Raw genomic sequence first — 16,796 nt, forward strand, 5'->3', positions numbered from 1 at the left:
GAGACTAGCATTATTATCAATGTTCCGTTATTTCCCCAAATAATACATGGAAAAAGAGCATAAAAATGAAGGTATTACGATGGTTTCTGCCAGCAAAGTGTTCCTCCACAAGAAATAAATGTCTGTTGAATGTGTGTTTTGTTACCATGTAAATGATGTCACTTGATAACTTTGCCTTGGAGGGCTCTGGTGTCCTTGGTTTCACTTGGACTGCCTCTAATTTGTCCCACACAGAGTAAGCCCAGCATGGTTCAGAAAATACCAGTTTGATGGAATCCACCTCTAAGGAAGCCCTCCAGTGGTTCCTCAATGCCTTAAAATCTGCATGTCTCCTCAGGCATCAAGGTCCTTGCATCTCTGCCCCAGTTTCTTTGGCAGCTTCACCTTTCCTCTGTCTCTGCGGGCACTCCAGACCCCAAATGAGCATGGCCAGATTGTAGGAATTTCCCTGCAGAGGAATGGGACAGCCATATGTTCATGGAGTAGACTTGCACATGGATCCCACAAAACAAGGGCTGGACCCCTGTTGGGGGACTCAATGCACATTGCTCTTAGTATGAGGACTGCTCTCCTGCAGTGTCTCTGGGCTTTCCATCTTGTCACCTGACATAGATACATCTTGTCTGGGACCAAGAGGTCCAGTGACCAGGTTCCCAAGCGTGGAGCCTGGCTGCAGTGCTTTCTGGTTCTCTAAGTCTCCTGAGTGTACCGAGCATCTTTTTTGGCATGCTGGGGTTGAGAGGCTCTGTCATATCCTTCACAGAATTGCATCAGCTCTTGCTGAGTGAGAGGAAAGGTAGCTTGTCTCTGTGACCATGTGTTGATTGGACCCAGCGGCTGTTGGGAGTGTGGGTCCTATGGGGGTCTTCGGTTTCAGAGGGTTGTTCTGGTGAGCCCCAGTTTTCGCAATGGCTGGAACCTTAGAGAGGGGGCACCCGCCCTTCTCCATGGAAGCCTTGTCGGTGACTGTAGAGGTAAATTGTGGCTCAGGAGTGTGGATCCATTTTTCAGCAGGCTTGCCTGCCCTGATTACCTCGTACCATGGGGGATTGTAACTTCAGAAGTTGTAAATCTCAGATGAGTACCCTCAGATCCCGACACTGACACCACTGGCATGGACAAAAGACGTTGACCAGATCTGTTTCTGGGGCTCTCTTGCCAGGGAGTATCTGCTATGTAGTGGTCCGAGGGCCAGAGCCTCAGGATGCACAGGAGGGTGGGCAGGGTGGCTGCTAGGACACTTGGGGACACAGCGAAGGGAGTCTTCATTGCTACGCTTCCCAGATGTTCCCTTGAAGAGCCGAGGCTGAATGGCAGGGCTGGGAGGAAGTGTAGCAGGCCTAGCTGTGCAGCTAATGAAAATTTCATGCAAAGTCTGTAGCCGTGGTTTCCTAGAGAGATGGCTGGTGCCAAAGCCACCACCTCCTCCATGCTGTGCCTTGATGTTGCATTGGATACTTCACTTTGAACCGGGCTCCAGGGAGTGCTGGTGGCAGACAGGTGTGAGCACTCAGTCCAGAGCACACAAAGGCGGAGGGCTTCTGAGGCTGCTTTGTCAGGGCTCATGGCCATGGTTCTGAAACCCCGGCCAGCGTCTTGAGTAGGGGTGGATCAGGGAGTCAGGGTGTCCTCCCTCCTCTCTTGGATCCACGCGCATGACGGATGGACTTGCGATCCGATCTCACATAGACCTTGTAAAGCAGGTGTTTATTCCTGCCATTTCACAGATGGGAAACCTGAGGCTTCAGACACACACAGTTCATGGCAGCAGTAGAGAGGGCCTCTTGAAGGCCTCTGGTCTGTGTGTTCATCTCCCATCCCTTGGTTTCTCCTGCTGGCATCTTCCCAGGGTTGCCAGCCCCTCCCTAGGGTCTCCATCCCACACATACCTTGTGCTCTTCCCTTCATACGGTGGCACTGAGGTGGCGTCATCTGGTGGGTAGAGCATGATCTTTAGACTTGAGCAAAAGTGAGTTCACATTCTCCTCTGCCCCTTACTAGCTGCACGATCTTATGTAATAATTTCCTCACTCTGAGCTCCTATTTCCCCAGCTACCTCACAGGGGTCCTCATTCCCTCATGTTAGCGGGTTATTGTAAAGGTTAGGTGAAATAAAACATAGGGCTTATTAGCGCCGTGTCTGGCACCTTGTGCCCATTCACAAATAGTAACTGCCATTATTAGTGTATGATTAATAGTAATACTACTCTTTGATTTTTTTTTTTTTTGGATTTGAACTTTTTGATGTGAACTTCAATTTGCTACAAGGCCTGACTTTGAACACAGCTGTGGTGAGCCAAGTCCTGAAGGCTGCTTGTTCCTTGCAGGTGACTCAGGCATGAATATATGTGGGGTGAGGGTGTGGGGCATAGCCCCACCTGCAGGTCTCTTGGACAGTTTGATCAACCCAAGATCCACCAGTGTCACCTCACTAGTCCTAGGTTCCCATTATTGCCTCCCCCACCCCCACCCCCCCTTGAAGTTATTGCCTGAACAGCAAAAGGAAGGAAGAGGAGTCTGACCTGAGACCTGGGTTCTCTCCTGGGCAGCCAGTGGACATGCGTGCTGTATATGGAGCTGGGGATGGCTTGAGGGGTTAGCCTGGGATTGGAAGAGTCAACTCTGGAAAGCTCTGGATGTTGACAGAGTTAGGCCTTTGATGGGCTGCATCTGGTGTGCTACCTTTGTGGGCCAGACTACTCCTGAGTCATCCTTCATTTACTGTGATTGAGTTGATGTGTGGCTTCCTTTAGCCCCTGAGGGCTAAAGAATCATCCGGGGAACTTAAAAAAAACCCCAAAACTGTCCCCCCTGTGGGGGCCACAGCCCAGACCAGTGAAGTGGCTGCTCCTGGCTGAGGCATCTGTGTTGGGAAAGCCCTCCAGTGAGTCCAGTGGTCAGCAAGGAGGATGACCACATTTACTGTCCCCAGTCATGCCTCCCACGCAGGATGAGTGGGGCGGGAGAAGGGGCGAGGTGATAGTTAATAGCTGTACCTTATAGTCTAGAAGGTAGTGTCTGGCTGTTCATGGTTGGACAGCCTACGGATGTGGCAGGAGTGGCCTTCACAGAACTCTTCAACTTGGAATTTGTGCTACTTGGACAAAGGTAGGCCTCATGGTATTTTCTGTGTATAATTGGTATTTTCTCTGAGGTAAAGGCTCACATGCTGCAAGATGGCAAGGGCCTCATTTTGGTGTGCCAAACACTGTCTGTTTTTTCCATCCATACAGCGATGACATGGAAATGTCACCTGTCCAGAGCTTGCCCAGTTTCCTTATCAGGATATAGTTACTTACAATAGAAACTTTAATTGAGTTAAATGTAATATTTAATAGTGGTTCAAAACTCGATGCACAAACAGCTCTGTGGTGTATTACCTTTGGTTTTGTTTTTTTGTTTTTTTGTTTTTTTTTTTTTAAAGATGGGGTCGCTGAGTCTTAGAGAGTATAAGCCTGACCTTGAAACAGAGACATGCCTGGAACTCAAGTTTTCAAATTTCACTGATTTTTTATTTTTCTAAGCTCCTCTTCGTACGTGACACTAATAAAATTACATGTATCTAAAATACTTGATAATTATTGTTACCAGGTACAATTGGCCTCCCTTCACTTGGGCCTAATTGGTAAGATTCAGATGCACAAGAAGTCACATTACTGAAATTTTATACCTGTTAGAGTTAACTCTTGAATAACATGGGTTTGAACTGTGTGAGTCCACTTGTGCACGGATTTTTTTTTGTCCTATACAGTACAGTCCTATAAAAAGCCACCTTCAAGGTGGCTGCGGATAAGAGAAAGATAAGGGAAGTGTGACTCTTGGGAAACTGAGTGATTGTGCAGGGGCCACACAGCCAATGAGTGCCAGAGAAAGAATTTAAACCCATATCTGCATCAGAGCTGGTCTTGTTTTATCCTGTCTCCTCTGCCTTTGCCTCCATAGTTCTGGCTGTTTCTTTCCTGGGTATTCAGAAGGCAGCTCGTGGTTAGCACAAGTATTTTGATAATATTGTTAATAAAGTCGGGGATAGGGATGGCTTTGAGTCTGGGGGATGTCCTTTGGCTTGGCCGAATACACACATAACCTCATAGACCCATTCATATCCCAGAACGAAAACCACTGCAGACCATACTTTTGGGAAGCAATCTCAGACTTGGTTTTTCTCACTGAGAAATGAACAAGACAGTGGGTCACTTCCACAACCTCAGATTGGATGGACAGATGGGGAGACATAGAAAGTCCTGAGGAAGCTGGAACTCTTCTGTGGTGGCTGTCATCCTTTAATTGGCTAAAGGAGCCATGACAATCTTATATTACCTGTTTCTAAGACCTAAATTCATGTCTTCCTCAGGTTTTAGACCCCTTCAAGCTATTTTGGAGCTGTAAGGCAGGAGAATTTCTTTGCAGAAATGTAGAAGGTCTGTTACTTCTGGTCTCTGATGTCATCTCAGGATTTTTACCGAATTTCACCGTTTGGACCAGTGTCATAGGAAATTATTCACTTGAAATTCTCATAGATAGAAATCATGACTGAGTGTTGGGATTTAATCATGATTTTGCTGTTTTGTCTGCAATAACTACATGGATCACTAGAGCACACTCTGATTTTTCCCCATTTGTGTTATTCTACCCAGTAACCTAATGTTTTTCCCCATGAACTTAATGAATGACGGCACTTTTTCAAATGTATGATGGTTGGTGACTTAACAGAAAATATCTGCATATGATCTTTGTAATGTTATGATAATATGAAAATTTGATGCAATTATCGAAAATGTTTACATTCCTTCCTCTTGTTTGATTCTTTTATTTTTTTTTTCCTCATTTATAATGCTTTCGTACTCAGGAAGTTGAGGTAGGTTTTTGACTTTTCAACTGTATGTAGACATAGCATCCAAATAGTTGCCAAATAAAATGTAAATTTCATTCTTAATCCTAAATCTCAGTGGTAAATATTTGTTTTAGTTCAGTGAACCAGCACCGCACACATTTATTTTTCATTGGTATATCCAGGGGATGCAATTTATCAAATGCATATAAACAGTCCATTTGCTGCTTTATCTTTTCTCGTTAGTTATAGTACAAGTATGATTGTCAGTTATTATCTGTGTTTTACTGGTGTGTTATTTATTGAAAGAGCAGAGCAACTGACATTGTTATTTTCTAAATCATTTTGTCTAGGGCCTGCAGGACTTTATACCAAATGTCAAACCAATTTATCAAAGAATCGCTCTATTCAGGAAGAAAGTGATTTAGAGTGTCTGTATAAACATATACCCACCTGTATTTACATGCATCCCAGTAACAGTTATGGGACTTTCACAGGAACACAAAGATGTTAAGGCTGGAGCAGCTTCCTTCTATTTTACACGATTTAGGTAGGATTCATTGTGTGCTTTTGAGTGATGCCTTGGGGGAATATGCAGGTGAGTCTGATCTTCGTTCCCTGCCCCGAGGTAGGCTAGGCTCAGGTATGTGGCAGTGATACGTTCACATGGAAATGCATTCATGCACACAGCTCCCACTTGCTGGCATACACGGTTCTCATGAGTGGGGGTCTGTGGAGGGAAGCTCGGTGGGGCCTCAGGTCACTGAAACAAGCTGGGCCACTTAGCTGAGCCACTTCATTCAGAAGGATTCCTCTCTGGTGGGGCTGTTTGCAAGGAATGGGCGGGACAGGCCTGCTGGAGTTCTCTGTCGCTTGCCCAGAGAGAGAACTGGACAGAGATAAGGTGGCTGGTATGGGAAGCCAGCTCCTTTCCCAGTAAATAAATGGAATGTTTTGTACCGCCCAGTAGATGGGGTAGTAGAAATTGCCATTGCGTGCCAGTTAAAATTGCGGTCAAATGTCTAGTTATACAGCCGAGGCACTATATGATGTCATCTGGGAATCTCACCTTTCCAGTGACTTCTGGTACGTTTTAGAGACATTCTTTCCACCTGCCGACCAGCCCTTCCCCCTAACGTTCCCAGTCAAGTGGTGTGAAAATTAACAGAACTAGGGTGCACTGAATCTTTGGGTGAGCGGTTTGCTTACAGTCCCTTAATCTCTTTGTCAAGCTTTTGGGTTCAGTAAATGGGGATCTACCCCATCCGGGATCCGCAAACCCCACTTTGGTCTGCCTGACCTTGCAGGGGAGTGCTTCTTCTCCCCTTTGCATTTACCCACCGCGGGTCCACAGATGATGCCACAGAGGCTATCTGCCCTCCCTTCACCTTCCTTCCTTCTGTTTGGATCCCTGTTGCTCACTCCTGGTTGAGACTGGGGAGGCTCCCACTTATTTGCAAGGCTGATGATTTGTATTATCTCAGGTAATCTTTAGATGAAACTGCAGAGTGCAAACAACTGGGCTAAAATATGTATGAGGGGGAAGTGATGTGTTCCACATGAGTTAAGTGTCTTGGATCTGTACTACCTGGAGCTGTAAGGTAGATAATAAATGACATCACCACGTTTGTAAGTGAAACTAAGGCAAGTTGGGTTTCATAAGTGGTTTCCATTTTGTCCTGCCACCTCATCTCTGCCTCAGAGTCTGGGTCGACATTGTGTGGAGCTGAAATGAGCACTCCTGGAAAGGGAAATCCTTGGGGAATATTTGAGCTAAATTGCACCCGCCATCTTGGGGCTCTGGGACAGTGAAAGAGAAATTCAGGTTCCCATTCAGAATGGGATGGAACCATAGCTTTTCCAATTTGTTACCATCATCCATGATGAACAGACTTGAATCACTCAAATTATAGCAGGAACATTTTTTGCATCATTTCGTGCTAGGGAGGCTTAACGATTTTGTGGGAAGATGAGTTACAGAGCAGAATAATTGTATAATAATTGTATAATAATATACAATATGTGTTGTATACGTATACACTTTAAATAGACTTCCTTTCCCGTGCATGTTTATCAAAACAGAGTATCTCTAAAGTAGTTGAAAACCCAGAGTTAAATTCCTTTGCACCAGCCCCTGAGTGCCAGTAATTTTACAGGATCCTTTTCTGTGTTAGGAGGATATTTACTGAGATAAATGGAGAAATGGGTGTCTTTGCCCCCTGCATTGATCAGCTGCAGAGGATTAAAATAAGTGGGACTGTAATCTTTGCCAGTCTTTGATTCTTTCTTTAACAAGAGCACCACTGCCTTCTTTCTCATCCTACACAGGTAATGATGTGTCCTTTCTTTTTATTTTTATTCATTAAAATTTTTTTAATGTTTATTCATTTTTTGGAGAGAGAGAGAGAGCATGCGAGAGAGCATGAATGGGTGAGGGGCAGAGAGAGAGAGGGAGACACAGAATCTGAAGCAGGCTCCAGCCTCTGAGCTGTCAGCATGGAGCCCAGCGCAGAGCTTGAACTCACAGACCATGAGATCATGCCCTGAGCTGAAGTCGGACGCTTAACCTGACTGAGCCACCCAGGCGCCCCTCTTTTTTTTTTTTTTTTTTTTTAAACTTTATTCATTTTGAGGGCGAGAGTGAGAGTGGGGGAGGGGCAGAGAGAGGGAGTGAGAAACCCAAGCAGGCTCAGCACTGTCAGTGCAGAGCCCGACGCGGGGCTCAAACTCAGAAACTGCGAGACCAGGAAGCCAGCTGAAATCAAGAGCCCGATGCATAACCTACTGAGCCACCCAGGTGCCCCATGATGTGTCACTTTGTTACTGTGATTGTTACGCTAACTTTTGATTCTGGCTTCCTGCAACTTTATCCTCCTGCCTTGAGACGTTTCATGATTTTGGATGAAAGTGTGAACGTGCTCAAGTTTGAGACTCTGTTTAAATTGATAGGTTCTTCTAGATGTTAACAGAACCTAAAACGTTGGGTAAGTTTCACTTAAGCAATGCTACAATAAAATGGAATCAGCCTTCCCTCATATGGTTAGAATTTAGAGGAAGCCTGTTCTCTGCCCTGTCTAGCAGGGGCCTGAATTTACGCTGTGTAGTAGAGCCCATAAAATATACACATGTGGTAACACTGCCGGCCTTCATTCCTTAGCCTGCATAATACACTAATAGGCGTTGCTGAATTTAGTAAGTGACTATATTTAGATATGCATCTTTCTATCTAGGTTTATGTTTTAAAAATTAACTGTTGCTGGGGTCCTTGCAAGTCATTTTGAAAAGCCTCCTCATTAGATGATAAAATGACCAGTTAAGAGGCCAACTCAGACATGCTCGCCTCTCCTGGCAAGTTTGATCTGACACATCCCGTGTGCCTTTCCCCCACAGTCTGAATTTGACCAGGTCACAACCTTCTTGGGCTGGAAGGAAGATGACAGGCAGGGGCTCTTAAAGTCCTGCCCTGGGCTGATATCTGGAAGGGACTCTGGGGTCCGTGCAGCGGGAACACTCTTTAATTCACTGCGGCATTGGGGTTTTGTGGGGACAGGCATGGTTCCCAGGGTGGGAATTGTAACTCTGAGAAAACTGGCAGAACTGCCCACGGCACCGGAAGTCATGGGTCTATTTTAGGACAGTGTAAAGAGGATATAGCTGTATTAATTTAGATAGAAAATAAAAGACAAGCTGGGGTGGTTTCTCTTCCCCACCCCCCGTCTCCAGTCTTGAGCCCGGGAGAAATGACCAGCCCTCGTGCTGATAGTGTTGGTACAGTGCCACAGACAGTTGTCCTTCTGATAAGTGGGATTCAGGGATGAGCACGTTCTCAGGAGGTGCAGCTCTAGAAGGGGCCGTCTTTTATCTGTGGCTTTTTCCACTTGAGTTTAGATGCTGCCTCACTGGAAATCCTCGCAGACGTGGGGCGGATTGATGGATACCGCCCCTGCCTGCTTGGACTTGCCTTGTGTGCGGGCCAGTAAGACCTGGCACATTCCGTGTGGCGGGGTGCTCTGTCCGCCCAGCATCTCATCCTCCACTTTGCTGCCTCCATGCCCCACCCCGGTGCTCCCTGACCACCCCCCAGCTGGGCTCTTGGTTCTTCCCTGTTTGCCACGTGTTCATGACCTTGGCCTCTGATAGGGGTTTCTCTTAGCTCTAGCCAAACAGTTACACTCGTGGGTTTATCTGCTCCTGGCTCATTGGTTTTTGCCTAGGCAATCTACATTCCTAAAGCAGAGCAAAAGCAGTCAGGTGCAGGGAATCACTTTCCTTCCGTGCTTGGCCTTGCTGGGCCAGGGGCTCCCTGAAGGACTGCCTTTGCATAACGAGTGTTCACTCAAGGTGCACTTTCACATCTTGGCAGCAATTAGGCAGTATTTTTTACCTTTGCGATCAGTTGAAACTATTTGAATGCACATACCTGCTTTTATGACTGAAAGGCTTTGTATTTAAAATGGTGATTTTTTTCCCCCCTGAGAAATATGTAAAAGTGGCCATTGTAGTTAACCTGGAAAAATGACAAGGTCCAGAAGCATGCTTCATTCACATGCCATCCCGGTTACAAAGGAGGTTGAAATCATTAGGGAATATTCAGCTCTTGAGACTTACTCATACCTTTTTTTGACATCAAAGGGAATGTGGCAAGTGAAATTAAAGTAAAGGAACTTGTCTTCGGCTTCAGTCCTTCCCTGTCGGACACACATCCTAAACTTCCAAGGACTTCCATGTCTTAGAACAGCATGTTCAAGTAGATCATATTGCATGAGGATAGGGATAGGAAGCTGGGCTCTATATGTGAAGAGGGCGCTGATGAACCACGGTTGGAAGGATGGATGTTATTTTTTTCTCCAGCAGTGAGGATAGGTTCTTCCGATTCATTCTTCTGTCCTCGTGACCAGCAGAATGTGTCGGTGACATGCTTGTGTATAGAGCTGAGAGCACATTGACGACCATCCAGCTAAGAAATCGGAGGCTAAGCCCCCCCACCCCCATCCAGTCCTTAACTTGGACTCATTTAACCCGGGCTGCTGAGTTTCAAACCACATAGTTCAAAAGATTAGGATTGTATTTAAAATCATAGGTGGGGAGAGACATAGCAGAGGGCTTGTTTTAAGCTTTCTCATTGATATTTCATGGTGTGGCCCTTAGGGACTTCTTAACCAAATGGGTGAGAAGGTCAGTCATGCCCTAACATTAAAGCCAGAGCAAAGTGGCCCAATTCCTTGGAGTTAAAAACAATTTAATGCTGAATCCCTAGCTTCCAGAGGAACCTGTTCATGTTTATTCATGTTCTGGAAAATGGAATCACTGCCCAAGAAGCAATATGTTGTGATTTTACTCTAAATCCAGTTTCCTAAAATCTATTTAAGGGCTTAGGTGAACTCAACAAGGATCTAATAAAGCCAGGTAATTGAACGACACAGAGGCTGATAAAATTCACAGGAGATCTTGTCGGAGACAAACTGCAGCCGGAGACAGTGTGGACAATAATTTAAACTAATTGTGCACTTTGATGTAAATTAGCTTCTCTGGAAGAGAAATTGAGGCCTCTTTGTAGGCAGCTCTCTATAACTCTGCAGCATGCACAGTACCTGCCAAAAACACAGACAGCAAATAATGTTGGGTAGATTAGGTCGAGGAGGAAATGACCTGAAAAGGTGTGCAAGCCCTAAAATGATGTGGGGGTGATAAACACGTGTGAAGCCTCTTCACCTTGCAAACCGGTTGCCGGGACAGAGTGGGTATGCTGGGGGACAGTGCAGGTGGGGGAGGGGAGGATAAAGAGAGCAGGCAGCAGTTAAGAAGGAGAGGTTCTCAAAAGGGGAGAAGAGGTTCATGTAACTATAAATAAGTGAGTGGCCTGGACCCCAGTGAATTTCCAAGGAACAAAGTGTCTCTCCTCAGCATAAATTGATATAAGCAGCATTGAGTGGATTGGCCAGTCTTTATTATTTTGCTGTCACACATCCAGAACAAATGGTACGAAGCTAAATGTATGCCTCTGGTTAATGCTCACATTTGAACGGTCCTCTGCTTTTAACTTTTGCCAGTGTTGGAAAACTGTAACTGCACTGCAAGTTATGTGTCTCTGCATGAAGGGAATGTTGACAGTTGAAATTATCAGCTGTTACAAACACAGAGGCCTAATCATAAGTGAGGGCAGCAGGGCATCACCTGCAGCATAATTGATAGCAAATCCACCTTGCTTTTGGAAGGTGTCTCCGTTTATCTGTCAAACCGAGAAGAGCAGCGTTGTTTCCATATGAGGCTGAAATGTTTCTTACTCTTCCCAGTGTTTAATGCATGTAGTTTGAAAGACAAGAATTTGAAAAGTAAATTGATATTTTTGATTTCACATAAATGTCTGTTTGGGGAACGATTTCTAAGCCATTCATGCTTTCCTTTGTGTTTTGGGAGATAGGGAGAAAGGCAGGTTTTTGTGTAGTTATGTGAGTTTTCTGAAATCTGACCTTTGTTTTCTATTTTTTTTTTCCTTATATAGGATGATTATTTCAGAAACTGGAATCCCAACAAGCCTTTTGACCAAGGTAAAGGATGCAATGTTTCTTGTTGTATATTCCGTGGGAAATGTGGCCTCATTTTTCCTTCCTTGCGTGCTGAGCTAGTATTCATAAAAAGGCCAGTGAGCTGTCTTATTTTACTGACTTGGGAGCCTAAAATGACTATGGTGATGGAAGGTATTTTATCAGTTTGGTTATTTGTCTGAGATTGTCTAAGACAGATTGTTAAAAATGTATTGAATTGACAACTACAGTCATTGGATTTTTTTTTAACACAACAATAACAAAAGAGTAAAATGCTTATTATAATGACCTGGTGAGTTGTTGGGTTGAATCCAGTGATTTCATTCGTGGAAGAGACTGCCTGGAAATGCTGTGCAATTGACATGAGTCATGAACATTGAAACTTCCTTGGTAGAAACAGGTTAATCCCAGGAGGCTTTCAAGGGCACGGATAGTTCATTTGTTAAATCAGTTCATCGTGGTTTCTAAATGGAAGCTTCTTTCTGAGTCTGCTCAATGACCACTTGGGTGTAAGCATGGTCCTCAGAGAGCTCTTTCCACTGATAACCAGCAAGCATGAAGCCAGTCTCCTGATGGCCCTTGTAAATCATCACCACTGTCCTCCTCTGAGTTATTTAAGATACAGCGAGGACCTGCCCGTGAATCATGTCCCTGTTTCGACTGTCCCATGTGTGGCTGCTGTTGGCACAGACTCTGCTGATGAAAATGGTGCTAGGTTGTACCTGAAGTATGTATATGCAATTGATACTGAAACCTGGGGGGAAAAGTTTACCTACCACGTATCAAAGGTTCACACTCCTGACGATGAACTTCACTTCTGCGGCTTCAGTATTTGATGTGATCATGATGGCCAACCTGACAACAAGAAATCAAGCAAGGCTTTGACGTGTAACATGGTAGAAGGTAACCCCTTCTACTCCCTCCTTTGTGACTTTAATGGGTTGCTCTCACCCTGGACCCTGTTTTTTTTTATTTAAACAAAATTGGTATTAAAATTTCTACATATGCATTTCAGCTCATGCCTTCAAGTAGAACATTTTATTCATTCGTACATGCATTCATTCGTTTTCAAACATTGAACTTGCACTGTTTTCACGGGCACCAGCCAGGTTCTGGGAGAACAGAACAATCGTAGGGGTGCCTGGATGGCTCAGTCGATTAAGTGCCCAGCTCTTGATTTGAGCTCAGGTCATGATCTCGTGGTTAGCGAGATGGAACCTCACATGGGGCTCTGCATTGTCAGTGCTTGGGATTCTTTCTCTCCCTCTCTCTCTCTCTGCCCCTCCTCTTCTTATGGTCTCTCTCTCTCTCTCAAAATAAATAAACATAAAAAAAAGCTGTAGTGCCAGCCCTGGAGGAGCTCAGAGTAGAGCATGGGCAGAAGTCAGTCACCAGTTCCAGTGGGATGTGTTAAGGGCTGTAAAGCATGTATGTGCAGGGCCAGTGTTGAATCTGTAGGTGGGGAACTTACTGTGTTGCATGTGTCTTGGGAGCAGGTGCCAAGAAAGGCTTTCCTTTGAAGATCAGTCTGAGCTTATCCATATCTTAGCAGCCTCCAAGAGCCTTACTCCTTTGCAACTTTAGCAGTGACTGAGACATCACAATAAGCCACGTTAAAGCATGCAGAGGCATTTGTAATTTAGAAATTCTCCACTGGAAAGGGTCAGAATTTCTAAACATGTCTTTCAAAAGGATATACCTTCATTTCAGAAGAACCCTCAGAAACAGAGCCACATGTTCTCTGTCTGTGTCTGACAAACGAGCCTTTCTACAAACATTCCTACCACGATTTTGCTGAGGGACGTATCTCAGCTGCCGGTGCCAGTGAACTAATTGTTTCCAGACCAGAACCAGAAATAGGTTCTTGTCCTGTAAGGATCAGACATTCTCTAAATAACTGCCAGATTTACTCTTCCCCAAGACTTGGAAACAAATACTAAAACTTCACCAGGAGAAGCCTTTTTCATTTTTACTAGTAGACATTGGGAAAGATAATACTTGGAAGGTGGGTATCATTTGCCGCTTGGGGATATACACGATAGTTTCCCTTGATTTGGGTGTTCACACAGAAACTTTGAGCATCAAAAAGAGCATGGTATTTAAATCTGCTTAACCAAAAAGCCTGAAGAGGGATTTTTCTCTCCTGGGAATGAAGGCAAGCGTATCGAGCAGATTCCCAGCCCTGCTCCCTCTTTTTCTAGTTCTGTAGGCATGAAAACTGGATCTGCTGAGACAAATCCTCCTCAGATAAAACCTGATGACTTTATGGGGTATAATTGAGGACCCCAGCCAAGAAGCCCCACTTTGTAGCTCAGGTGTTGCCGCTGTGGGCTATTTACATACCGAGCCGTGGGGAGAGCTGGCAGAACTGAGGCTAGCCTTCACCTCAAATACCAGCCCCAGCAGATGTCATCAGTTACATTGTGAGCTGCTCAATAAAAATGGGAGGTTACTATATCAGTGCTGACACCACTTGGTGAAATATAAATCCCAGGCACGGACGATGTAGAGCATTTCATCTTCCAGATAATAGGAGAATTGCCGAACTCTAGTGAAAAGTTGTCAGCTGAGGAGAGAAGTCCTTTCCCCTCCTAAGCTGAAAAGGAATCAGACATGGTTCATGTGGTTTTGGGGTTGGGGACAACTTGGAGTTTGTAGAAATGGAACTTGTTGGAAAACACGGCAGGGTTTCACATGACACCTCTGCCCTGGCATTGGGGTGGATAGGGCTTCCTGATGGAGGTGAGGACGAGGTGGGCTTCAAATGTAGGGGAAAAGAAGGGAAGGAGGGTGGGTCATGAGGGATTCCGGTGGAGGGTAGCCAGAAAGGGGGGTTTGAGGCAGGTTTTGAAGGACGCTTCATACCAATCTGTGAAGTTTGAACTTTGTTTTCTTGGCAGTCGGGAGCCATAGAAAGGTTTTGAGCAGTGGAGTGACATGATGAGGGCAGTCCTGTGGAGGACTTTAGCTTGATGACTCAACAGCTGTGATTAGGGACACAAGGCATACCTGCTAAATGATGTCCCTCCTCCAGGACTCTTGGGTGACTCGTCCATTGCGCCTTTCATTGCCTGGGAGCTTTGGAATTTGGCCGTCGTCGTAGGCGGTCAGACTTGGCATCAACTCTGTAGCTTGATCTCTGAAAAGCCCACGTAGCTCTTGCTTCTCTTAGGTATTGGTGTGAATAGCTCAGACACTCACGGTATTCAGAAAGTGGTTACTTGGCTGTAATTATGCTCTCTGCCTCAGGGTATTTACCGAACTTTGAACAAAAGGGCTTCATAGAGCAAGCCCTTCTCATGTAATCGACTCTAAGGCGGTTGGAAGAAAAGTGCCTCACTTGGCAGTCTCCTTCCATGAGGCTGAGAATGTCTTTAACTTGTTGTCTTAAAGCGAATCATTAATGATTCTGTCAGTGGAGTATAATAGCCATCAACCTCAGGCTTTTCTAAGAAGCATTCTTGGTGAGATGTGGGTAAAGTATTAGGTCCTTTTTTTTTTTTTTTCTTTTTTGGTATCATAATGACTTGATGCCACGTGTCCTCACAGAAGGGACAGACAGGAGTTCAGAACTGAAGGGACCAGGTGAGACAGTGCCTTTGTGAAGTTCCCAAAGCCAGACACCCTGCAGGGAGAGTTGAGCAGGCTGTCCAGGTGGAGAGGGCAGTGGGCACATGCAGACGTTTCCTGTCTCAGATGAGCAGGGCGAGTGGAGGCCCTGGGGTGGATGTCTCCAGGAGGTCAGCTGAGGCTGTAGGTTGCTGGAGTGATTCTAGAGTTTTGGGCAGCCACTCTGCCCTCCCAAGCAGGTTCTGTAGCAGAGCCCGAAGCACAGACTTGATCTCCCCAATGGTGAGATCGTGACCTGAACCCACATCCAGAATCAGACACTTAACCGACTGAGCCACCCAGGTGCCCCCTCAATTTGCCTTTAACCACATGCTTTTATTTTCATTTTCTCACTCCACACCTATCTGGTGCCCAGAGAAAGTGCTGCATTCTGTGGGATACACTTTGGTAAATGAGGTGTGGGGACTTGAGGTTTGCAGTCAGATTCTCCAGGTTTGGAATTTGACTTTGCCAGTTCCTCACCGAGCAATTCTGGGCAAGGTGCTTAACTTCTCTGCCTCTAAGCCTTCCAGTCTGGCATGGGCACCAGGGAAAGCATTGGCAGGATTAAATGAGTTAATGTCTGGCATACAGTAAGTGCTCAATCTGTGCTGCCTTAGCAAGTAATTGATCTTTTTCATTCCCTCTTCTTCCTATTTACCTGTCTCTCTGTGTTGCTTCCTTCCTTCTCCACTCAGGTTTTACTTCTTCCTTCCTTGTGTTCCCTTCTGGGGGCCTTCAGGGTTGGGAGGCTCTGAAGCTCACAGGTCTAAACTGGAGCCAGCCTGCTTTATACTAGGTGGGTGGGTCACTGCAGTCGTGCACCCCAGATCCTTGTTATTGGGGCCAAAAAGGTTCAGGCTCTTAATGTGTTCCTTCCTTCTTGACTCCCATCCACCCTTAAATGGTTATCAGATACTCCATGTTTATACCTGCTGTGTTGGATAACAGGGACCACAGTGAGAAAGGCGTCTCTGGGACACTCCCAGTTATCAGTCATAAGCCATCCACCTAAGGTCTTAAATAAGCAGAGAGAGTGTTTTAGTGCTGGGAAGTGGGGGCTGGGAGCAAAAGCAGGTGTCGGTGTGGGTGGTTTGGGTGAGGGGTGCTAGTCTGGGAAACTGGGAAATCCATAAGATGGCAAGTGTTAATGTAAGTGACCCAGGTCTATCACAATTAATTAATTTAAAGTTTCTTAATTTATTTTGAGAGAGAGTGTGAGTGGGTGAGGGGCAGAGAGAGAGAGAGAAAGAAAGAATCCCAAGCAGGCTCCACATGCCGTCAGCACAGAGCTTGAACCCACCAACCCTGAGATCATGACCTGAGCCCAAATCAAGAGGCAGACAGCTAACTGACTGAGCCCCCTAGGTGACTAGACACCATGTGGGTGACATTTTCTGCTATAACGTGGCCTCACCGGGTCTGGGCCTATGGTGTGTGGGTCAGGATCCCTGCACTGTAACCTTTGCTAATAACAGTCATGTTCAGTGTGATAATAAAGGTGCTGTCTCAAGGATTCTCTTTCGCCTTATAGTGAGATGGCTCAGGAAGGTTATCCAAAGGGCCTGGAGGAGAAAGAGAGAGATAATTTATTGAACCACAGTGCTATGTTAAAAGAATAAAAGGTGTTGCTTTTATCGAATAGAGAGAGGATGAACAAGAAGCAAAGTGAATTCTAAAAAGTTGTTTCAAAGCTTCTTGACCGGTCTTTTTTGAAAAAGAAATTTGAAGCTTTAATCACAGTGTTTTTGCTGAATAAAGAGGTTTTTGTTGTTGTTGTTGCACTGGGGGGTTTGGAAAAGTAATTTATGTAT

The 16,796-nt window shown here is 45.4% G+C and overlaps 1 protein-coding gene across 1 annotated transcript in view; it reads left to right on the top strand.

The window, feature by feature from the left end:
• Window positions 1-16,796, top strand: part of SPOCK1 (SPARC (osteonectin), cwcv and kazal like domains proteoglycan 1) — a 516,896-nt gene that overhangs the window by 225,486 nt on the left and 274,614 nt on the right. The window contains exon 3 of the mRNA XM_019424249.2: window positions 11,331-11,376. Within this exon, the coding sequence (XP_019279794.1) occupies window positions 11,331-11,376 (46 nt within the window). The remainder of the gene's footprint in view (window positions 1-11,330; window positions 11,377-16,796) is intronic.

This window comes from Panthera pardus, unplaced genomic scaffold (assembly GCF_024362965.1).
Source record: "Panthera pardus isolate Hobbes unplaced genomic scaffold, ASM2436296v1 HiC_scaffold_2, whole genome shotgun sequence".
Lineage (NCBI taxonomy): Eukaryota > Metazoa > Chordata > Mammalia > Carnivora > Felidae > Panthera > Panthera pardus.